Source organism: Lagenorhynchus albirostris, chromosome 6 (assembly GCF_949774975.1).
Source record: "Lagenorhynchus albirostris chromosome 6, mLagAlb1.1, whole genome shotgun sequence".
In the NCBI taxonomy this organism is placed as follows: domain Eukaryota; kingdom Metazoa; phylum Chordata; class Mammalia; order Artiodactyla; family Delphinidae; genus Lagenorhynchus; species Lagenorhynchus albirostris.
The window spans coordinates 3,011,679-3,035,354 of NC_083100.1; the positions used below are offsets into that span (position 1 = coordinate 3,011,679).

General features: G+C 54.3%; 1 protein-coding gene across 3 annotated transcripts in view; it reads right to left on the reverse strand.

Annotated features, from left to right (window-relative positions):
* Positions 1-9,636: 9,636 nt before the first annotated feature.
* Positions 9,637-23,676, reverse strand: part of RAMP1 (receptor activity modifying protein 1) — a 48,244-nt gene continuing 34,204 nt past the window's right edge. Inside the window, exons 1-4 of one of the 3 annotated variants that reach the window (XM_060151720.1) lie at positions 23,283-23,406; positions 22,035-22,396; positions 20,832-20,983; positions 9,637-10,256 (exon numbers count right to left, since the gene is read on the reverse strand). In XM_060151720.1, coding sequence (XP_060007703.1) covers positions 10,001-10,256; positions 20,832-20,983; positions 22,035-22,130 — 504 coding nt within the window. In that variant the 5' untranslated portion in view covers positions 22,131-22,396; positions 23,283-23,406 and the 3' untranslated portion in view covers positions 9,637-10,000. Of the gene's footprint in view, positions 10,257-20,831; positions 20,984-22,034; positions 22,601-23,282; positions 23,407-23,676 lie in introns of those variants that run through there. The other 2 variants (XM_060151719.1, XM_060151722.1) reach the window with 2 other exon arrangements.

A 23,676-nucleotide genomic window follows, 5' to 3' on the forward strand; every position in this document is an offset into this window, starting at 1 on the left:
ATGCCCTCGAATGCACCGTCTCTGGGAACCTCTTAGGAATCACCACCGAGATCTTCCCCTGCCCCTGCAGCCTTGCTCCCTCCCAGAAAGAATGTGTAATGCATCTTAAAGCAGGTTTTTTATTTGATCTTGTGATATTTCTATAGCAATCACCTTGCTACAATGCTGTTTTCTGCTAATTTTCAGGGTGAATTACAGCCCTTTAGTTCTGTTGCAGCTTAAATTGGCTGCTGCAGGCCAAATGGAAAAGCTGACCGTCTCCTGAGTGGCAGTTCCACGGCTGGGGAAGGTGGGCCCTTGTTAGGGCTGAGTTGTGTCCCCCTCACCCCCAGTTCATGTGTTGAAGTCCTAACTCCCAGTTTTTCAGAATGTGACTGTATTTGGAGATAGGGTCTTTATTTATTTATTTATTATTTATTTATTTCATTATGCCGGGTCTCAGTTGCGGCAGGCGGGCTCCTTAGTTGTGGCATGTGGGATCTAGTTCCCTGACCAGGGATCGAACCCGGGCCCCCTGCATTGGGAGCGCAGAGTCTTAACTACTGTGCCACCAGGGAAGTCCCGGAGATAGGACCTTTTTCTTTTTTTTTCTTTTTTAGATAAATTTATTTATTTATTTTTGGCTGCATTGGGTCTTCGTTGCTGCGTGCGGGCTTTCTCTAGTTGCGGCAAGCGGGAGCTACTCTTCATTGCGGTGCATGGGCTACTCATTGCGGTGGCTTCTCTTGTTGCGGAGCATGGGCTCTAGGCGCGTGGGCTTCAGCAGTTGCGGCACACAGTCTCAGTAGTTGTGGCACGTGGGCTCTAGAGCGCAGGCTCAGTAGTTGTGGCGCGTGGGCTTAGTTTCTCCACGGCATGTGGGATCTCCCCAGACCAGGGCTCGAACCTGTGACCCCTGCATTGGCAGGCGGATTCTTAACCACTGCGCCACCAGGGAAGTCCCTGGAGATGAGGTCTTTAAAGAGGTAATAAGGTGAAAAGAGGTCACTGGGGTAGGCCCTAATCCCATATCCCATATGACTGGTGTCCTCATAAGAAGAGGAGATTAGGACACAGATGCACAGAGGGATGACCATGTGAAGATACAGGGCAAGACGGCCGTCTACGAGCCAAGGAGGGAGGCCTCACAAGAAACCCACCCCGATGACACCTTGATCTTGGACTTCCAGTCTCCAGAACCGTGAGAAAATAAATTTCTGTCGTTTAAGCGGCCCCACCTGTGGTCCTTCGCTACAGCTGACTAACACCTCCGCCTGCACCGAATGGGATGGACCCCAGGAGTGGGAGAGAATCCCCAAATGTCGCCACTTGAATTATCACGATTCTTGTCCCTTTACACACCTCCCGCCCTCTGCGCAGTGGGGCTGGGACCACACTGAGAGACAGAAATGGATGCCCAGGCAAGTGCATTCCGCAGCCATCAGGCCCCAGATCCTTCGTGAAAGTGCATCACCACGGCCAAGTGAAAGAGGGTTTATGCTGTGCTGGGCACAGCGCCAGGGGCTTTCTACAGCGACGCCCCAAAGCACCTATGGCCACCCCTTCACAGGTGAGGAAACAGGCCCGTTTTCCCTGTGCAGAGCTGGGATTCGAGTCGATCGCAGGCAGTTCGGTGCCGTCGCCTCTGTGCTACCCGTTTTTTCCTTCTTAATGTGGACTGTTTCTCGTAAGGAGAAGGTGCTAGGGTGAGAGGCTGAGTAGGCTCCTGGTGTGACCGTGGGCAGCCTGGGCAGGCGCTGGGATGGAGCTGCCATCACGATGATGGGCTGCACTGACCTGCAGGCACCCCTGCCTGTCTCCGCCCCCACTCAGAAAACAGTCGGGGAGCGACCTGCCCGGCCTCCTGCGAGCGTGTCTGTTGGGAAGACGGCCCATTGGAGGGAAGGAGCTCCTCGGTAGCCACCACAGCCCAGGGACTGTGGCTGGGGGGCGTTAGCCAGGAGGGATGCTTTTGAGGGCCATACGCAAACTATTCTTGAAGCTGCCATCAGTCTGGTGTCCTCTCTCCCTGTAGCACATTTATGAAACGAGTAAAGATGGGCAACCTCACGGCCCATCTCACCCTGTTCCCATGGAGAAGAAACCAAAGTCAAATCCAAGTTCAACTCCAAAAATAGCCTTGAGAAATACTGCAGATCCCTCCTAAATTTGTTTTACAAGGAACCAAAGGGCAGTTACGCTCATAAAAGAGAGAAAAGTTGTCTTAAAACCTCTTTCCTCTCACTCTCTCAAAGCCCCCAGCCTACTGCTTGTTCTCCACACCCCACCTCCACCCCTACCCCACAGACATACGGATCCTCTGGCCAGGAGCCTGCTCTTCGGTGTTTAAACACAGTCCGTGGGATGGGGCTGATGACGGATGACAGGCCACCTTTTCCAAGCACATAAACTCACCAGAGGGATGAAGAAGCCGCTCAAAGCCACACAGGTGGACAGGGGTCCAGCCAGATCCCAGCGAGCTCGAGTCTAGCCCTGGGACCCCTGACCACGGCTCTAAATGGCCTTCCATCCCAGCATCTACAACACGGCAGCTAGATCCAAACTGTAGCGCGTCGTTACCATTTCTGTGAGTCGTGTTATACCGCCTTTTCCTGGTTAGATACGGCCTGGGGACGCACACTCTCTCACACGCACAATCATACATGTACCCCAAATGGAGATCATCTCGTTTCCTTGTTCTGTAATCTGCCCTTTCCAATTAACTCTATACTGTGAGAAAAATTTCCCATGTACTTAATTTTTAAAGTTTTTCACCATCATCTGGATTTAATCTACTTGAACAGCCATCTAGTGCGGGCACTCAAGACGGTTCCACTCACTCTCATATAAATAACCCTGGGGGCAGGTCATTCCACACAAGTCCTTTAGCACGTCTCTAATTATGACCTTGGAATACATTCCTAGGAAGGAAATTACTGGGAACAAACATTTCAAGACTTTGGGTACATATATCTAATCTGTCCTCCACGAAGACTGTGCTGATTTTCATATTTGATGCACAAGAGGGAATTTCATCTCCAGGAGACTCAGGGTTTTTCTCCGGAGGGAATCCACCTGTCCAGCCTGAGGCTCACTCTGCATTCTGCTGGATCTTAGTTCTCTTGGCCCCAGGCTGTTGCACCCTCCCGAGCTGCCATCTCCACCAGGGCTGTCCTTTCTGTGAAGATGATCTCAGTTCAGAGCTGCTTCTTGGCTTGCAGGAAGCCCTGTCTCCAGAGCAACTGTATCCCTGGGAGCTCATTAATGTGAGCAATTTGGGAACAATACATACCTGGCCAAGTCCACTTCCCAAATCCTTTCCCTTTGTTTTTTTGGGTTCTTTGACTTCCAACCAATTATTTTCTGGGGATTTCCATGACAAAGCTCTGGAGAAGGGGCCATTTACCTAGCTTGGGACACAAAGAAAGCCAGTTCATCTTATTTTTCAAATTAAAACTGTCCTCAGCTTCCCTGGCCAGCTTAGCGGAAATCTCTGTTGGCCTGTCAGGGAAGCCAAAGAAGGTTAGCTGCTTCCATGCAGCCCTCCAGGGGCCCACCTGCTCGGCTGGGCGCTCCTGGTGGGAAAACAGGAGGGTGATCGTTTGTGATGGTGTGTAATCCACCACTGTCCCTCTTTGACTTTACAGGCAGCCCCAGGGAAAGACTCATGAGAAGAGTGCAGAACACAGGTGGGCAGAGGGAGAGCAGTGCCCAGCGTGGTGATGTCACTTGTGCACATCACCCCTTGCCTCCCCAGCTCACCCTGGGCCTGAGCAGTGCCCCTCGGTGGGGAGGGCCCACAGCTCCCGCTTTCTTCCCTGACCCCACCCCGCGGCGGACCCCTGAGCAGGGGGGCCCTGAGGAGCCCCACAGCTCCTGCCTGAGGTGGCCCTGGGGAGTCTGGCATCATCCCACGTGGCCCTGGCAGGTGCTCATTCTGCTGCCAAGGTTGGACGCCTCATGAGGCTCTTGCCCCCTGCCCGCACCTCTTCAGAGGATGGGCGACTCACACGGCAATTCCAGGAACACTTCTCAAGGCATCTTAGAAACTCGTTTCCTGGAAAAGTCAACCATCTACTCAGTGACCCTCCAGGAGATAACGTGGGAGGGGCCCTCACAGCCCGGGGTGTGGGACGGAAGTGGTTGAGGGTGGCTTCTGCCCAGAGGACTAGGGCTGGGGGCCAGGACAGAGCTGCCAGAGGCCTCTGCTTACCTCACCCATGTGTGCACACACCCAGACATACGCACATTCACGGACACACACACACGCAAAGACACACACCCAGACATATGCACTGCACGGACACACACACACACGCAAAGACACACACTCAGACATACGCACATGCATGGACACACCCACCCACATGCAGACACACACCCAGACATACGCACGTGCACACACACACACGTGCAAAGACACACACCCAGACATACACACATGCACACACGCATGCACGTGCACACACACACACACGCACGGAGTGGTCCCTGGCTCTCAAAGGCAAACCTGAAGCAGCTGTTAGAGTGGTCTGTCTGTGGGAACAATGGCCTGTACCCTAGCCTTGGGGACAAGGCATTTTCTCAGGAGTTGCTGGGACACCCGGTCTCGTTCTATCACCTGATTGGCTGGGCTTTGGAAGCAGCCTCTGCAGCAGGTTATTAGATGTTGTCCCCTCTCATGGCCCAGACAAAGGGGGGCCGAGGTGGCACCAGCTCTTGAGTGTGCTGGACTGAACAGTGTCCCCCCCAAATTCATGCTCACGTGGAACCTCAGCATGTGACCTTCCTTGGAAACAGGGTCTTTGCAGATGTAATTAGTTAAGTTAAAAAGAGGTCATGCTGGATTAGGGTGGGCCCGACCCAATGTGACTGGTGACCTTATAAGAAGGGACGACACGAAGACACACAGACAGAAGGTGGCAAGGACTGGTGGGACGCAGCTCAGAGCCGGGGAACACCGAGGAATGCCGACATGAGCAGAGGCTGGAAGAGGCGGGAGGGACCCTGCCCTGGAGCCCTGAGGGAGAGCGTGGCCCTGACAGGACCTCGATCTCGGGACGTCTAGCCTCCAGAAAACTGTGAGGGAAAACACATTCTGTCGTTTTTAAGCCACCTGGCTTGCGATAATTTGTTAAAGGCAGGCCTAGGAAACTACAATGGTCCTTTGGTATCCTCAGGGGATGGGGTCCAGGACCCCCATACATACCCAAATCTGCAGAGGCTCAAGCCCCTTGCAACTGACCCTCTATCTGAGGGTGCAGAAGGGCTGAGTGTAAGAATAAAGTCATTTGTGTTTGTTTATATGTTTATTTATAATAAAATCTCAAACTAATAATACAAAAATTCTGCTTTGGCTTATTAATTCTCATTAAGCACCTTATTCACTGGTGTTGGGTTCTTTGCCCTCAGCCCCGTGATGTGCAGATGCCTGACCACAAACCCGGACTGGACGGAAAGCCCCTGGCGAGCAGAACCTGGCCTCCATGCCAGCCAAGACTGGTGACCTGACGAGGAAGAGGGAAACCTGAATGCTCTCTGGGTCCTCCTAAACCTCTACAGCAGAACTATTTCACTTGAAGGAAAGTTCCTGATCAGGTGCACATATACTCAAATGTACTTACAAACACACATTCCAAAGTCCAACCTAAATGTTTAAAAATTACCCACAATAGCCAAGCTGTGCAAACAACCTATATGTCCATCAAGAGATGAAGGGATAAACAAAGTGTGGTCTATCCATACAGCGGAATATTACTCGGCCTTAAAAAGGAGGAAATCTTGTCATATGTGACAACATGGATGAACCTTGAAGACATTATGCTAAATGAGATAAGCCGGTCAAAGAAAGACAAATACTGCAGAACTCTATTTACAAGAGGTACCGAAAATAGTCAAGTTCATAGAATCAAAGAGTGGGAGGGTGGCTGCCACGGGCTGGGGGGAGACGGAAATGGGAGCTGCTAATCAAGGGGCACAGAATTTCAGGGAAGCAACATCAATCAGTTCTGGAGACCTGGTGCACGGCATCGTGCCGACAGTGAACAAGACGCCACTGAACGCCTGAAACCGTGCTGAGAGGGTAGAGACCGCACGCCACGTGTGCATACAACAACGCAACATCGAGTGAAACTCTATTTAGCAAAAAAGATTCTGTCTCACGCAGGTGGCCAACGGGCACATGAAAAGAGGCTCAACGTCGCTAATCATTAGAGAAATGCAAATCAAAACTACCTTGAGGTATCACCTCACACCTGTCAGAATGGCCATCATCAAAAAATCTACAGACAACAAATGCTGGAGAGGGTGTGGAGAAAAGGGAACCCTCCTGCACTGTTAGTGGGAATGTAAATTGATACAGCCACTATGGAGAACAGTATGGAGGTTCCTTAAAAACTACAAATAGAACTATCATACGACCCAGCAATCCCACTACTGGGCATATACCCTGAGAAAACCATAATTCAAAAAGAGTCATGTACCAAAATGTTCATTGCAGCTCTATTAACAATAGCCAGGACATGGAAGCAACCTCAATGTCCACTGACAGATGAATGGATAAAGAAGATGTGGTGCATATATACAAGGGAATATTACTCAGCCACAAGAAAGAATGAAATAATGCCATTTGCAGCAACATGGAGGGACCTAGATATTAGCATACTAAGTGAAATAAGTCATATAGACAAAGACAAATATCATATGACAGCACTTATATGTGGAATCTAAAAAAAATTATACAAATGAACTTATTTGCAAGACGGAAACAGACTCACAGACATGGAAAACAAACTTATGGTTACCAAAGGGGAAGGGGGGGTATAAATTAGGAGTCTGGGATTAGCAGATACAAACTACTATATATAAAATAGGTAAACAAGGTCTTACCGTATAGCACCGAGAACTATATTCAATATCTTGTAATAACCTATAATGGAAAACAATGTGAAAAAGAATATATATACATATTTATAACTGAATCACTTTGCTATACACCAGAAACACAACATTGTAAATCAACTATACTTCAATAAAAAAAAAAATTTGTCTCTAAAGACAAGACCCAATTTTTGTGTACTTTAAAACATATTTAATAAACCTGAAAAATACTTAAAAATGATCACTGTTCTCTTCCGTTAGCTTGGATAATTTTAAAATAATGATATTGTTTAGCGTTAGTGACACGGGCTGTAAAACGTTTTAATACTAACAGCTACCATTGAGCGCGCAGCGTGCGCCTGCGCTCTGCGCGGGTGGTTTCTGAGGAGGAGCGTGGCAGGCCCTCCGTCACCGGGAGTGGGGCTGCCCCACGGCCCCCTGCCAGCCCAGCTACCCATCGGGCCTTTATCTGCAGGCCACACTCCACGAGGCCCTTCGCGAGAGCGGGGAGCGGGCGGGTCAAGGCAGGCCTGCTAGCCGGGGCTCCGGGCCGCGGGCTTTGGCGCAGGGACCCCCATGGCTTCACCGACCCTCCTGAGGCCCTCCTGGCATCTAGAACCTTCCCCAGCTCATAGGTGCCGTGCCAACAACCGCCTCACCAGAATCCCATGCGGGCGGAAACCTGGGGCTACGACATTTTACTTAATTAACGCATCCCCCTTCGAGGGAGACCCCATTACCCTCCCCACTTTATGGACGAGGAGGTGCGGGCACAGAGCCATGGGGGGGGACAGTAGGAAGGCTGTCGCGTGGCTGAGCTTGGCCTTTTCTGTCGGGTTTAACACCATTAGTCTTCGTAGGCTATGATGGCAGGAAATACACTTCCAAAAGTTTGGAAACAGGTACCCAATCGTTTTTCCGGAACACGCGACATTCTGACTTCATGAAATTAGGGGACAGCTTTCAGAGCAGACCTTTCAGACGAGAGCGCTCGGAAAACACATTCTTCCGATAAAACCGTCCTCTGCCTCGTAGGGACCAGCTCCCCTCAGTCCGTTTTCTTTCAAGTGAAAACGGTCATACGGGGCTACATATTGAAATGTGAGAAACAAGTGGCCTGCTGTCCCGCAGAAGGTTACTTTCCTTGGTCAAAACTGGAAAATCTCATTAACCTGCCGTCGGTGGTGCAGAAGAGAGTGACCACTTAGGAAGACCTGAGGCAGGAGACGCCTTTCCACCAAGGGCGACCCCGACCCCACCCCACGCACCTCCGGCCAGCAAAGCACGTGGGGAGGGACGGCCCGGTCCCTGAAGACGCCACAGTCGGAAAACTGACTCTGGAAGGACCCCTTGCTCAGCGCTGGGCCTTGGGCCGTGCGGCCTGCGGGCGAGGGCCTGCGGGGTTCGGGGGTCAGTGGTCAGGGGTCGGGCGCGCCCCGCGGTGCCGAAGGGGAGGAGTCCCCGCGAATCACCGCGAGCGGCCGGACTTGCAGGAGGGAAGCAGGGGCCGCGGTTCCGAAGCGCCGCCTCCGGCAAACGCACGTGTCACAGGTCACGGGGTGATTCCCCCGAGCCCGGCGGTGCTGTCCTTCCGCGTGCGCACCGCCGCCCTGCTGTCACTGGACGAGGCTCGTCGGGACCCGCCCCGCCCCGGGTCCCGCCCCGGGTCCCGCCCCGGGTCCCGCCCCGGGTCCCGCCCCGGGTCCCGCCCCGGGTCCCGCCCCCGGTCCCGCCCCCGGTCCCGCCCCCGGTCCCGCCCCCGGTCCCGCCCCGACCGCGGCACCCCGCTGCCGGCCCCGCCTGCTCCAGGCCGCCCCTCTGCCGGCCCCTTTCCGGGAGGAGGATCTACGCCCCCTGAGGAGTCTGCGTCCTCGGGGGCAGCTGCTCTGGCGCCGAGTCCGCGCCGTGGGGAGGCCGAGGAGCCGGGCCAGCCCGCCCGGGGCTCCGGAGTACGGACGCGGGACGCCCCGAGGGATGGCCCGTCGTCGCTGCAGGGGGCTGCCCAGGGGGACGGTCGGGGCTCTCGGGCCGGCGAGGCCCAGCCCCTGGCCCGTCGGCACTGGGGCGCCTTTGCGGGGGTCTGGCCCGTTCAGCCCCAGCGCGGGTTCAGCTAATGTTGAAGAGCTCGGGGGCCGTGGCCTTGGCCCCGTGTCTGGGTGGCTGTCCAGCTGGGAGGAGGGGAGGCCGACGCGGAGGGCAGTGGGCCTGAGAAGGGTCAGGTCCTGGGCCGGTGGCGCTGCAGCCAGTTGGGGGCTGTAGGGACCTCAGAGGGGGGTTCTGAGCTCAGGAGCCATCTGGGAGGGACGGTGCAGGGAGCTCCCTTTGGAGATCCAGAACCTTCTGGAAGCTGGAGCTTGGGAAGCGGTGGATGTGGCGCAGCAGCAGCAGCCTGGATGAGTGCAGAGGAAATAGCCGCTGAAACCCTGGGGGACAGAATGGAGGTGGGTGCCTGGACCGGGGGCTGGCGAGGCATCTTTGGGGAGGGGCCTCAGTAAAAACTGAGCAGACCTGGCCTCCTCCTATCTGCCAGTCGCAGCCCATTAAGCCAGTAGTTCTAGACAGAGTGGCGGGGAGGGGGCCGGGGCCTCAGAATCCCGGGGAGCAGCTTCAGCGCACGCACAGCGCTCAGCCCCCCTGGGACCTCACCATCATCGTCCCCCATATAGGTACCTGTGAGGGCGCCTTCTGTCAGAGAAAGACAAAATCCAAAGGGGCTAGAGTTTCTCCCATCCTTCTACTCCTGAGGGTCCACATCCAGAAAGAATGACGCTTCCCAAATTCAAGGACATCCTTTAATCACAAACTACTTATCCATGATCGAGCCAGGGGGTGATTCATAAACACCTTGGGAGACAGCTCAGAACCCTCCCCAGAAACACTGACAGCTACGCTCTGCTCCCTCCCAGCACCTGGGCTGCCCTTCCTAGGGTGGCTTCTAGGTCAATGCCTGTGCTGTGACCACGCCAGAGTCCTGCTGTGAGCTCTTCTCGGGTAGAAGAAGAGGGGACCGGGGGTCTGCTCTGCCACTGGAGTCCCAGAAGCCTTGGCTAGGCTCGGCCCCCACGCCCACACTCTGGCCTGCCCGGCAGCCTCCATGAGCGACAGCCCTCCCCCTCCCCTGCTGGGCGCGGGAGCCCCCAGCCTACACGATGCCCTCCAGGCGCCTGCTCCTCCAGACCACCAGTGCCGTCACGAGCAGGGTCACCAGGATGGGCACCACGATGAAGGGGCAGAGGACACTGCTGGGCGGGTCCTGCAAGGCCCTGCCTGAGACAGGGCAGTCTCTGAAGTAGTGCCGGTGGACGGAGAGGAAGAACCTGTCCACTGCCGCGTTGGGCCAGAAGCAGTCCAGCTTCTGCGCCACGTGCCTGGTGCAGTCCGAGAGCTCTTCGTAGCTCCTGCAGATGGAGAAGCAGGTCGTCAGTCCCTGGTGGGCAGGGGATCAAGGTGGGACTCCAGCCAGGGGCTCCCCACCTCACTCCCCACTGGGGCGAGCTCCCCCAAAGTCCAAGCCCTGAGGCGGTGGCCCTGGCTTGAGAGACACAGGTCCTGCGCGGGTCCTGTGCGGGCTCCCTAGATGTCCTGCACGTGCTCACACCCCAGAAGGCAAGCTGGGGCTAAGGGATTCCAGGAGCTGGGATGCCACACCAAGGGCAAACGAGAAGATGGACCAGCCAGGCGTCTTCAGAAGGCAGCCTGGGACAGCGAGCCCTCAGGCGTGGGCAGATGTGCAGCCTCTTGAGCCCCTTGCCGTCTGCATCACCCCGAGCAGACGCCCCTCAGCCTGAAAGCCCCCCAGGTGTCCACAGGACTCACTGTGAGGCCTCCCAGGCCTACCCTGACCTCCCACCCCCCCATCTTCCCACACTTGCTGAGGAGTTTCCCACAGCACTGTCACCCTTCACTGCAGCGGGTTACAGATTTATTTTGCTTATTGAGTGTAAACACCGTGAGGTCAGGGATTTTGTCTATTTTGTTCACCTCTGTAATCCCAGTACCTAGAAGAGTACCTGGCACATGGCAAGAACCAGTCAATTTTTTATAAAAAAATTGTGGTAAAATATAAAGAACATACAATTTACCATTTCAACCATTTTTACCTGTACAGTCCAGTGGCATTAAGTACTGTTCCACTGTCGTGCAACCGTCACCACCATCCGTCTCCAGAACGATTTTATTGCCAAATAGAAACTCTGTCCCCACTGAACACTCACCCCCATTTCTCCCTCAGTCCCTGGCAATTCGCATCTGTCTTCTGTCTCTATGAAATCTGACTACTCCAGGCACCTCATAATGTCCTCCAGGTTCATCCATGTTGTAGCCTGGGTCAGAATTTCCTTCCTCTTTAAGGCTGAATAATATTCCATTGCTCGTACATACTTTATTTTGTTTATCCATTCATTGACGGACATTCAGGTTGCTTCCATGTTTTAGCTATTGTGACAAATGCTGCTGCAATGAACATGGGTGTGCAATTATCTACTCGAGTCTCGGCTTTCAATTCTTTTGGCTGTATATCCAGAAGTGGAATTGCTGGATCATATCTTAAGTCTGTGTTTAATTTTTTGAGTAAATTGTTTTTTTAATTTAATTTTATTTATTTTTTAAAAACATTTATTTTTGGCTGCATTGGGTCTTTGTTGCTGCGCGCAGGCTTTCTCTAGTTGCAGCGAGCGGGGGCTACTCTTTGTTGTGGTGCGCGGGCATCTCATTGCGGTGGCTTCTCTTGTTGTAGGTGCACGGGCTTCAGTAGTTGTGGCATGTGGGCTCAGCAGTTGTGGCTTGCGGGCTCTAGGTGTGCAGGCTCAGTAGTTGTGGCATACAGGCTTAGTAGTTGTGGCACGTGGTCTCAGTATTTGTGGTGCACGAGCTTAGTGCTCCACAGCAATGTGGGATCTTTCCGGACCGGGGCTCGAATCCGTGTCCCCGGCATTGACAGGCGGATTCTTAACCACTGCACCACCAAGGAAGCCCCTGTTTTTTAAGAAATGAAGATTCAGTGTTGGGGGAAATTAAAATGTATTCAGTAGTTTCCAGAAAGTGTCACTTCTGCTCAGGATGGAGAAAGCAACACAGAGTGTTGATCCCATATGAACAGCAAGAAAGCTGAAGAAACTACAAAATCATACATTTTCTTGAGTCCATCAGAGAGCTGAGACTGCAAGGCAGCAAAGTAACCTGAGTTTCAAGGAGGAGAAAGACGCAGCTGCTGTACCAGCTACATAATAGCTGAACTGCGCAGGGTTTAGCGTGGGCTGGAGAGTCATTCTGGAATTTCTGGGGCCCCAGATGCGGTGAGCGGGGTTCCATGACCATCTGCTCTTTCCCATGAGGCTCCAGGGGGTGCTCGTGAGAAAGGTTAGGGGCAGGCAGGGGATTGGCTGCTGTTTGGGGCCAGGCACAAACACCACACATTTCCCAAACCCTTCTCACAGAAGCAGCAACAGGCTTGGGGCCCTGGGAGATGAGCAGCTGATCTTGACAATCAGTGGCTTCAGCTGAACGGGCCTGAAGCCCTTCCTACTTCCCCAGACCCCGTGCCCACAGGGGTGCGTGGTTTTTCTAAGTGAACGAGGACTCGTGTTCCAAGTAGAAAACAGAAGTGGAAAAAGCCACGGGAAGTCAGGACAGACTGGGTCTCATTGTGAAAAAAATGAATTAGCACACGTCAAGGGCCTGGCACAAGGTAAGTGCAAGTGTGTCAGGTATTATTAAAAACCAAAGTCCAGACTTTTGAGCTGGTCGTCCATCAACCACAGGGCTGCATGTTACAAACACTAGCTTGAATGGTCGTCTTTTTCCCCACCTCAGACCCACTGAATCAACGTGTAGTTTTAGGTGTTCTGCAGATGCAGTGACACACAGTCAGTCCTAAATGTTGTTCCCTACGCTCTGCCTGAGGAGTGAAGCTGGGATGTCCCTAGAAGGAGGTGTTGCCACCTCCAGGCTGGCCAGCCAGGATGGGAAGGACCCCTGACCCAGGGACCTGTGACACCAGGGACCCCACGCTGAGGCCATGCTGAGGCTGAGCCCGTGGTGGGCTATTCTGGGACGAGGCACTCTCTCCTTGAAATACCCTTCCAGTCTGCAAAGCCATCCCCGTCTAAAAATATCCCTAATGGGCAGTCGGCTGCCCACTTCATCCTGTTTATTTATACCGAAGTAACAGCTGAAACTTTCAATAAATATTGTGAGCCCTGTCAGCAGGGACGTGATAAAAGAATTTCCTCCAGAGGACAGACATTCTTCTGTTCAAAAGAACATTGTACTGACTGAAGGGGCCAAAATAATCATGAAAAAATATGCTTGCTTTCACCCTCTATTTTCAGTTCTCATGTAATGGAATGATTATCCTTTTTCTTGGCCAGGACTTTCTATTGTGGGCCCCTAAGTGAACTTTGCTTGGAATGTTCCTGAACACTGTGGTGGGAGTAGTTTCCAATATATCTGGGTCCCAAGTCAAGGCTTCTGGTACCATGCTTCATGGTTGTTTGACAGGAAGGTGCCCACTGATGCCCACAGGGGAGTCGTCTGCTCTGGGAACACCAACTAGCCCTGTCTGGCCCCGACGTGGAGTATGTGACTCTGGGCCCTGGTGCCCCACAGAACTGGGTTCAAATCCAGCTCAACCTCTTATGCTGAGTGATCCCAAGGGCTGCGTCTCACCCATCCAAACCTTGTTCTCTTTATTCAATGAAGAGACAGGTACCCACCTGACAGGGTTACTGGGCAGATCAAGTTAAACAAGGTCAAGGGCCTGATGTATAACAGGTGCCCCGTAAGTGGACAGCTTCCTGACAACTGGTGTGTGGCCCCTTAAGGGTCCATTTCTTATTCCATAAACTCGAGTAAACGTTGACCAGGCAATGTGTGTCTAAGCCCTCAGAATATCTGAGGAGGAACCACTATTTTGGTTCACTCTCTCTGGACCAGTATTTGCTTCCATCAACTCAGGACAATTCACAACCTGGTGGCTTCCAGCAGCTTTAAATACCTGCTGGGAGGAGGGGAGGTGGCACCCTCGGCACCCTGGCAGCCGGGGCAGGTGAAGGTGAACAGGACCCATTTGAAGCCGGCCTGGGGAGCCTGATTAATAAGCAGGTGAAAAAAATGTCTAACCTCACTTTTAAGGAAAAAAAGAAGCAAACATCCAAATAGAATCCATTTTCAAATGAAGAATATACTCAGGACTTCCCTGGTGGTCTGTCGGGTAAGACTCTGCACTCCCAATGCAGGGGGCCCAGGTTCCATCCCTGGTCTGGGAAATGGACCCCGCATGCATGCCACAACTAAGAGTGCGCACGTCGCCACTAAGACCTGGCATAGCCAAAATAAATAAATATAATAACAATAATAATAATAATAAAAGAACAAGGTAATTTAAAAAATGAGAATACTCAGTGCTGGTGAAGGTATAGTGAAATGAGGCAGGTGCTCGCATCATTGCTGGTAGAAGATAAACGGGTAAAATTTTTCCAAAAAGCAGTTCGGCAATTATGTATCGAGAACTTCAAAATCACAGACAGCGTTTGAGCCAGTAACTCTATTTCTGAGAATTATTCTAAGTCAATCACATGAAATGTAGACAAAAATAATGTAAGAAAATGAACATTACAGATTTATAATTATGAAAAAGAGCAAACAACAGGACAGTGAGGAAAAAATTGCTTATAAGAGCCTCAGCTATGTAGCTATTAAAATGATATTTAGGAGGAGGAAAACATTTATGTTACAATGTTGAACAAAAGAAAAAGCAGTTGAGACCAAATTATACAAACAATGTGCTTTCAGCATGAAATGGTCCATGTAGGAGGGGAAGACCTCAGAATGTTAGGAGGAGTTGTCACCACTAGAGGGTAGTGATATGAAGGACTTTTATTCTCCTAGCTCCGCTTTCGGGGCATTTTCCAAGTTTTCCGCAGTGAGCATACATTATTTTTATAATTATATTTTTAGACAGCTCACTGAGGAAAAGGCCTGCAGAAAACTGGACATCGAGGTCCCTGAATCTGCAGCCGTGGGGCGCACATTTCCTCGTGTCTGGGGCAGCGGGGGGCCTTCGGCGCAGGGGACTCGTGTGCTGTTCTAACTCCCGAGGTGCGTGGGGTAAACCCCGTCCCAGGCAGGGCAGCGTCCCCACCACGGTGACACCCTCTCTCCCACCCTCTGCTTCCAGCACAAGGGGTTCTCCCCCCGCCACTCCAGTGGAAGGAGCTCTGGGAACCCCCGCCTAGGGGACACCTGGCTGGCAGCCCTGCTCCAGGCGGCAGTGCTGGGGCTGGGCCCCTCCGAGCGACATAATGCGTTAGCTCGGTGGCTCAGCCGCCAGCGGGCCCTCGCACACCTTCAAGGCTGCAGAGCTCCGGATGTCCGCTCACTCCCCGAATGTCCCCAGGGCCTGGGCGGGCCGGCGGCTTCGCTCCATCACTCGCCTCCTCCAGGGTCTGGGTTGCCTCCGGGGTGGAACGGACCTCCCTGCCGTCCCCGCACGGATGCTGCGGGGATTAGACGCCCGGTCCCGAGGGGCGTCCGGACCTGGGGGCAGGGAGGGCCCTGAGGGTAGGTGGGGGGGGTCCTCCGAGGACCGAGGGCAGGACCCCCTTTCGCACCCATCCCCGCCGGCTCCCCGCCCCAGGCGCCCAAGGACACTCCGGCCTCCTTGCAGGAAGGGCGAGGCTACCAGATGGCGCCCCCTTCCCGGGGACCTCCGCTCCTTGGTCCCTCCTCCCCTGATCCCTCTCCTAGGGACCCTCCCTCCTCCGCCTCACCTCGCCACTCGCCGTCAGCACCCCGCTTGCTCCCTCCCTCGCCCCTGGCTCTCGAGACTTCTCCCTCATCAGCAGCCCGGCGCACCTGCCTCCGCTCTTCCCGCCAGGTGAGGGGCCTTGGCGCTCTGCAGCCCTCGCTCCTTCCCTCCTCCGCCGGCGCCCAGACTGCAACATCCGACACCCGTGACATCCCCACCCCCATCTGAAGCCTTGGTCCAGTGCACAACAGGCGTCCACACCTGACTCCCGGGATGCCCCCCACCCCAGCCCCATCTCTCATGCCTGGGAAGCCTTGCCCCCTCTGAGTTGCCATGGATCCCCCCATTTCCGGGCGTCCCCTCCCCTCCTCCAGCCCTGTCACTGTGACCAGGAGTAGGGCAGAGTGACTAGCCTTGATGGGTTATTACAACCACATTTCTAATACCAGCTTCCACTTCTCTGCACTGAGCATGGGCTGGGGCCTGGGCATCTCTGCTCCCCTTCTCCTCCCCCAACCCCGCTTAGTCAGGGCAGCCATCAACACCCTCCCCTGCTTTCCTCCTCTCTGAAGCCCTGGGCTCCATTCACCATTGGCTCTTGGGGCCACAGCCCTGGCCTCTGCCTTCCGCCTCCCCCAGCCCACTGTCCACACAGACTCACCCTTGCTTCAGGCCTTCAACGCTCCCTGCTGCACCTGTGCTGGATTCAAAAGCCCTCATGTGGCCCCCACCTCTCCACTCTCAACTGTACCCTCTCCCTTTCACTGGCCACCCTGGCTGATACTTCTGCCTCAGGACCTTTGCACAAGCTGCACTTGCTACTTGTAAGGCTCTTAACCCCATCTTTAAAGGTCGACATCTGTGTATCCCTCAAACGTCACCTCCTCAAACAGGTGCTTTCTTATGCTTCAACCTCACTTGGATCTCCGGCAAAGTGGGGTTTTCCATCATAGTTGTGTCTTACTTTGTACCTGTGCTTTCACTCTTGATTATTCACTCACTGTTGGTCTCAACAACTTGACTGCAAACACCATGAGGGCAGAGAGAGTGTAGGGAAAAAAAGTCCCACTCATCCTGTTCACAGCAGTCATCTCAAAGGCAAGAGAAACAAAGGCAGAAGGGACAGAATGAGACAGATCGGCCTGGAGATGTGAGTAGGACAGCAGGAGTGGTGGTCTTAGCAAACACAGCACATTCCAGTGCAAAAGACAGTAAACGGGAAGAGGGGGCGTTTCACACTGAGAAGAGTGTTATCGTAGGTTCATAGGACAAAGACAGCCTACCGCTGCGAGTAATCGCGACGGACTCAACAAAATCTTCAGGTTAGGTGAATAGAAACTAGCATAAAAGTGAAAAATAAAGTTAATAAGCCTGACTCAGTGACTATATGAGGAAGTTTCTATCCTACAGAGAATCAACAATCTTTTCAAAAGTCCCTGGATCCTACTTAGGCTCAAAGAAAAACTTGACAAATTCTCAAAGTGGAGATTTTAAGTCAGTATTCTTTGACTATAATTTTAGAAACTAGAAATTAGTAAGAAAAGGATAAATTTAAAAAAAAATGGAATCCCTAGAAACAGAAGATCACTCATATAATTTTAGGGTCAAACAAAGATTTAAAAATTCAGTGATAGGCTGTTAAGAAAAACTAATGGCAATACTGCACGTGAAAATCAGTGAAATATAGGCAAAACTGAATTCTGAGAAAAATCTGCAGCTGTAAATTGTCTTATTACCAACCAAAAATAAATGAAAATAAATGAAGAATCCAAATCGAGACATTTAAACAAAGAAGCACAAAGTAAATCTCTGCAAAGGGCACATAATTTAAATGCATTAATAATTATTAAAAACTAATATTTATTGATATTTAAAAAAACATAAAACTGAAAAAGTAAATTCAACAGTTGATTCTTTAGAAAAATAGCTACAATGAAATCACATTTCTGGGTAGTCTAATCCAGAAAAAAAGCAGAGAAAACACCACTGTACAAAACCTCAGATGAAAGACTAGAACAAGTATGAGATGAACGTACAAAACATGTGTGTTAAAAATCGGAAAATCCTTGAGGAATTGGGATGCTTTTGGGGGAAACAATAAATTATCAAATCTTGATTTAAAAAGTAGAAAATCTGAGAAGAAAAAACAGAAAAAGTTGTTAAAGAATTACTTTCACAGAAGGTGCTAGGCCCGGGTAGTTCTTTCAAATTCTTAAGATCACACCTAGGGGCAGGACAGGAATAAAGACCCAGATGTACAGAACGGACTTGAGGACACAGGGAGGGTGATGGGTAAGCTGGGACGAAGTGAGAGAGTGGCATGGACATATATACACTACCAAACGTAAAATAGACAGCTAGTGGGAAGCAGCCGCATAGCGCAGGGAGATCAGCTCGGTACTTTGTGGCCCCCTAGAGGGGTGGGATAGGGAGGGTGGGAGGGAGGGAGACGCGAGAGGGAGGCTATATGGGGATATATGTGTATGTATAACTGATTCACTTTGTTATAAAGCAGAAACTAACACACCATTGTAAAGCAATTATACTCCAATAAAGATGTTAAAAAAAATTCTTAAGATCACAGAAAAAGATGTCAAGCTTCCCAGTTCTTTGAAAAAGTTAACAAAACCCTGATCCCAAACCTCTTAAGATGACTTCCCATGTGCCTCAGAACACTCACGAACAAGCAACAGATGTTCACTTTCACTTATAAATAGACACAGAAGTCCTGTTTAAGCGGCTGGCAATTTTAAACTAGCCGTATACAACAGAATAAAGTAGGTTTATTTCAGGAATGCTTTAATGCTATTATGATAAAATCACACTTCGATCTGTCAAAGGAAAATAACATATAATCATTTCAATACACGTTGAGAAGGCATTTGATAAAACTGAACATTCGTTTCTGATTTTAAAAAACCCCAACCTTGTAAAGCACCAAGAAGTTCTTAATGTGATAAAAAAAATCTCTCTCAAACCGGTAGCAAACACCACATTTGCTACTGAGGCATTTTCATCACTGTCAGGAATCCATTTATTTAATTTTCAGGTGGCCAGGTCTGTCTTCTCCCTTGTGGTTTCCACCTTTGGCGTCAGGGCTCCCAGCCAAGCCTTCATAGTCACCGCAGAGCCCTTCCAAAGCGGGGAGGGGCTGCCCGCGCATCGGGCTACTTCCTCTGGTGACAGAAAGCCACAGAGGGGCCTGGCCTATGTTAGGCTTGGAGCGAGCCTGCCCGCCAGCTCATCCCTGCAAAGGGCCTCTGACCACAGACAGGAGGGCCGAGTGGCCTTCAGGGTGGGTAACCAAGCCCACATGGGGTACTTTTCCCACAACCCACGGTGGGCGCACGGGAGCTGCCCAGAGGCAGTGCAGGACAGGGCATCTTTTGTTTTTCTTGACGCTGCAGGGAGCATATAAGGACGTCCTGTTAATGGTTTGATTCAAAACATTTCACTTCCGACCCTGGTGTCGTCTGGGAACGCGTGCTGGGCCGGCAGGACCCAAGCCGGCGGTGCACCTGGAGCCCACCCGCACCTCCGGGACTTGCAGTGGGGGTCCCTACAACGAAGCCCTTTCTAAACCAGGCAGATCAGAGAGGTCCCATCAAGCTGGGAAAGTCCAACGAGACCAAGTGACAGGAGTCGTCATGCATTTCCGCCGGCCCAGGGCTGACCTACAGGACACCTTGCCAGGAACGTTTTGAAATCAGTGTGAGCACAGCGTGCAAACTCACACTTGCAGAGGAATGTTTCCAAGGTTCTGACTATGTTGTAGAACAGGGACTCCTGGCATCTGGGCCACCCCGTTCTCCCTGGGAGCACTGGGAATTGCCAGGAATGACAGCACTGGTGAGCCCACGCTAGGAGGTGTCCACTAAGACTCTCGGATCAGTAAATGAACAGAACAACGCTACAGGCTTCATACAAAGCCTGCGGGATGGCGGAGGTAAGTCCCATCTCCCATCTTCGTGACCAGCTCCCTGGCTAACCTGTACCACCCCGACTGCGGGCATTTGCTGAGCGAGGTGGACGGACGCCACCCTCTCGGAAAATGAACGATACGAATAAACCGGAGAATAAAGAACCTTGGAGGGGTTTTCCAAGGCAAGAAGAGGAAGACAAATGGAAATGGGCTGGTTTTTTCTCCGCTGGGTAGGAGACAACAATCCCTCCGGAAACACTCCCAGCCCATCTGGAGGTACCATCAGCGGAACAGTGGTGGAAGCAAGGTGGTCGGGGAAGACGGTGGGACCCCACTGTTGAACAAGCTCTCTTTGGCCCCATCCTCGCCATGTCCCCTCCCACCCCGGGCCTTTGGCTTCATCCCTTCTGTCTTTCGCTCTCTCAGTCTCTCTTCTCCTGGCCTGGAGCCAGCCTGGCTGTCCCCCCCCCCCCCCAGACGTTCCACCAAGGAAAATGTGTCAGTGGAGTTTGGGAGATGCTGCACAGGGAGGCTCCCCCCCCCCACAGTACAGACAGGCCCTGAGGGGCTTCGGGAACCCAGTCCTCGATTCCCCTAGAACCGAGTCCTTCTCCACCTGCTCCCCCAGTACCCCCCACCCTGCGGACACGGAGGAGTGCGAGCCCGTCTCCTCTCTCACAGTCTTCTTTCTGGCTGCTTCTCAGGGCTCACTTAGGAATGACCTGCTCCCTGACCCTCAGGCTGGAAGGGATTTCACGCCTCCTCTTCCGGAGGGGTGTGGTTCTCCCAGCCCTGCTTCTACAGCAGGGAGGCGGGAGAGTCCTCTCGCTGCTGCCCCGGTCCTCCCACCCCCGCCTGCGGACATCCCGTTCTCCAACCTCCAACCCAGTACTTTGGGGATACACCTCCTGAACGCCACCTCTGCGCCCCGCGGCTCCCCTCCCCGTATCTCGCCCATCCCTCTGCTCGTGCTGCAGCTGCCCACTTACTGTCCGTCCTCCCCGGACTGAGACCTCAGGGAGGGCAGAGCTCAGCTCCCTGCTGTACTCCGGGCCCCGGGACAGGCGCACCGTAAGGCTCAGTGCACAATGGTCAACGGATGCTGTGTCTGCAACTCCAGGAGCCGCTCGGAGCCCTCGTTCCCGGAGCCTGGGCTGGGAGGGAGGGGGTGTTGGGGGTCACCGCCCCTTCCAGCCTGGGCTGCCCTGGGGCCCCAGTGTGGGCAGAGGAGCCCTGGGGGCATCTGGGGTTCTTGCCTGGATATGGGGTCTGCCGTGGGGAGTCCAAGGCCCCCAGTACACACACCTCTCAGAAGCACAGGCTGCAGCCCCTACGTTCAGAGCTGTCAGTGTTCCCATGGCAGCCACACAACCGGGCCCTCGGACTCCGGGGAAGGAGCGGGCGAATGCCCTGAGCAGATTCTTCAGCTCGGCATCCAGACCGGCAGGCCAGGCCACCTGGAAGCAGTGAGGGCAGTCACGTGGGGGCTGGGCTGTGGGAGGGGCCGTGTGGGGCCCTGTGTGGAGTGGGAAGGGTGCCCCCTCCTCCAGGCAGTGCACGTGGCTTGGGTAGAGGAGCGCAAGCTAGATTTCAGCTTCTACCTCGGCTAGCTGCCCCGTGAAGCTGCTGTATGTCCCTGGGCAAGAGACTCAGGGTCTCTGAGCTGTGGACTCTCTATCCGGGCAGACAGCCCAGAGCTGAGATGGAGGCCAGGGAACCAATGCACGTGGGAGTGGTCCCCACTCCCCGACCCCCGTAGGGAGAAGCGCCCAACCAAGGCAACTGCTATCAACTGAGGACGCCAGTGCTTTCCTATGTTTTTGGAAGATTTCAACAGAGTTTGGTGGATAACCCAGAGCTTTGCCACCGCACGGGGCAGCTCGTGACCCAGCCCTGGTGTCCTGAGCTTGGCCCCGGTCAGGCCACGGCACCTGTTCCCTCTCCAGGGTCTGCAGACAGAGCATCAGCTCCTTGCTGGCCCCCAGGCTTCCTCAGCCGGGCCCAGCCTGCGAGACGCACCCACGGGGCAGGAGCAGGAAGGCCTAGAGGGGGCGAAGGGGCTGCTGGGCACCGGGCTGGGAGATCAGGTTCTAGGGACCCAAGGCTGCAGAGACCGAGCGAGGCAGGTACCTGGACGGGGCGGGTGGTGCTCACCCTTCCGCGTCTCCAGACGCCCTACTGCAGTTGTGGGGCTGGTCGGACATCCACAAGGGGTTCTGGGCTCCTGCTGGGAGCACATGCACGCTGGGCCCTGGGACAGGCCAGGCCCAGTTCTCATGCCCCGGGCGATGGATGACCCGTAACTAAGAGGGAGCTGTGGGCATGCAGAATGCGGACCCGCTCAGACTGGGCTATGCAGCCCACAGACCCCCCGCAGCCGGCCGTGACCCCTGATGGCAACACGCCGCACCCCCATGACAGCGGAAGGCCTCGCCCGCTGCCGTCCAGAGGACAGGACACACTACGGCTATTTACGTGGAGACCCCTCACAGCTGCTCCCCCATTTACAGACCGGGGAGCTGGGGAGGGGCCCGAGCGACGGGCCCCAGGTGGCAGCGAGGTGGTGGCCCCGGGGCCCGCGTCGGCTCCGCGTGGCTCCGCCATGTAGGCCGCTGTCCCCTGCTCCCTGCTGAAGCCCCTCCTGGGGAGGGGCACCCTGGCCTCTCGGCCTCCTCCCCTGCGCCTGTTCTGTGGGCCCTGCTCCGGGCAGGAAGGAATCTGGGCACCTCTGCTCAGGCCGGCAGGAAGCGAGAGGTCTCTAAATCCATCCCCGGCTCCGCATGCAGCTCGCCTGGGCACCAGGCTCTCCACGGGTGGCGGGGCACGATGCCTCCTCGGAGAACAGGCCGCCGCGGGAACCAGGCTCCAGGCTCATGGAGACAAAGCCACAGTTTTGAAATTCTGTGGGTGTCCTCCGAGGCCTGGCAGGTGGGGCGAGACTGGGCCCGCAGTGATCCCGCCCTGGGCTCTGAGAACGCTGGGGGCTATGCCCACCGTGGGCCCAGCCGCACGTGACCCGCTCTGACTCGCTGCAACCCTGGGACCTCCTGGGACCCCTGGGCGGACACCCGGGTCTAGCAAGGTGAAGCCACCGGCCGGCCGCACCGGGGCCTGCCAGGACCTCAGGGCTCCCGCCCCCCCCACCCCCACCCCCCCCAACCCCCACCCCCGCCCGGGACAGGGGTGAACACACGTGTCCGGGCGCATTAGGCAGGACAGCCGGGTGCTATATTTGGATACTAACACCCCGGGGACATTATCCTTGTGAAACAACGCTGGCGGCTGGAGGGTAGGGCTTCCTCCTCCAGTCCCACCTCAGCCCTGCCCCCAGGGCCCTGTGAGCACTGCTCTCTGCCCGCCCTGCCCAAGAGGCCCTTTGTCTCCCTGATGCACTGGATTCTCCTGAGGGAGCTTCCCAAAGTCTTGAAGGACCCACCCACATATCCCACTAGCTTGCTGCCTCTGTCAAGGTGGCCCCCTTCCCTCTGTGCCCCTCCTGCCCCACCCCGCCTTGTTCAGAGCTCAGGGCAACACTGAGTGTCGGGGAAGGGCCGTGGAACATTCCACACCACGGAACATCGACCAGTGGTGGACTCAGTACTGAGCCTCGGCGCTTCCCCCTTTAAAATGGAAACAGTGGTCCCGGGCTCACAGCAAGGGGTGTGAGTCCCCCCTCCCCGCCCCAGTAGGAGGCAGTCATGAGGCTAAGAAGCCCCCACTGAGGTGCCCACCACACCCCGCACACGGGTACCTGACCTCACAGCTGTGGAGGAGCCTCTGTCTCTGAAGGAAAGCCCCCCGAGGGCAGGCACCGTTTGTCTCCCAGTCCAGCCCCGAGTGGGCACTGCAGGTGGGGGAAGGAAGGGAGCGTGGCCTCTCCTAACTCGATGGGGCCACTGAGACCTGCCAGCAGGTGGGACATTCACGCGGAACTCCACGTGGGCCTGGCATGGGACACGCCGTCAGGAAACGTGAAACGGCCCGTCTGTCTGGTCAGGCGTGCAGATGCCAGGCTGGCGGGAGGGGAACACAAAGAAAGGCCCCACCCTGGGCTGCCTCCAGGAAAGCATGCAGGGTAGCGCCAGCGGTCACGCTGGTACGGCGCGGCAGCCTGCATCCCCCAGGGCCCCATGAAGATGACCTCCGGGCA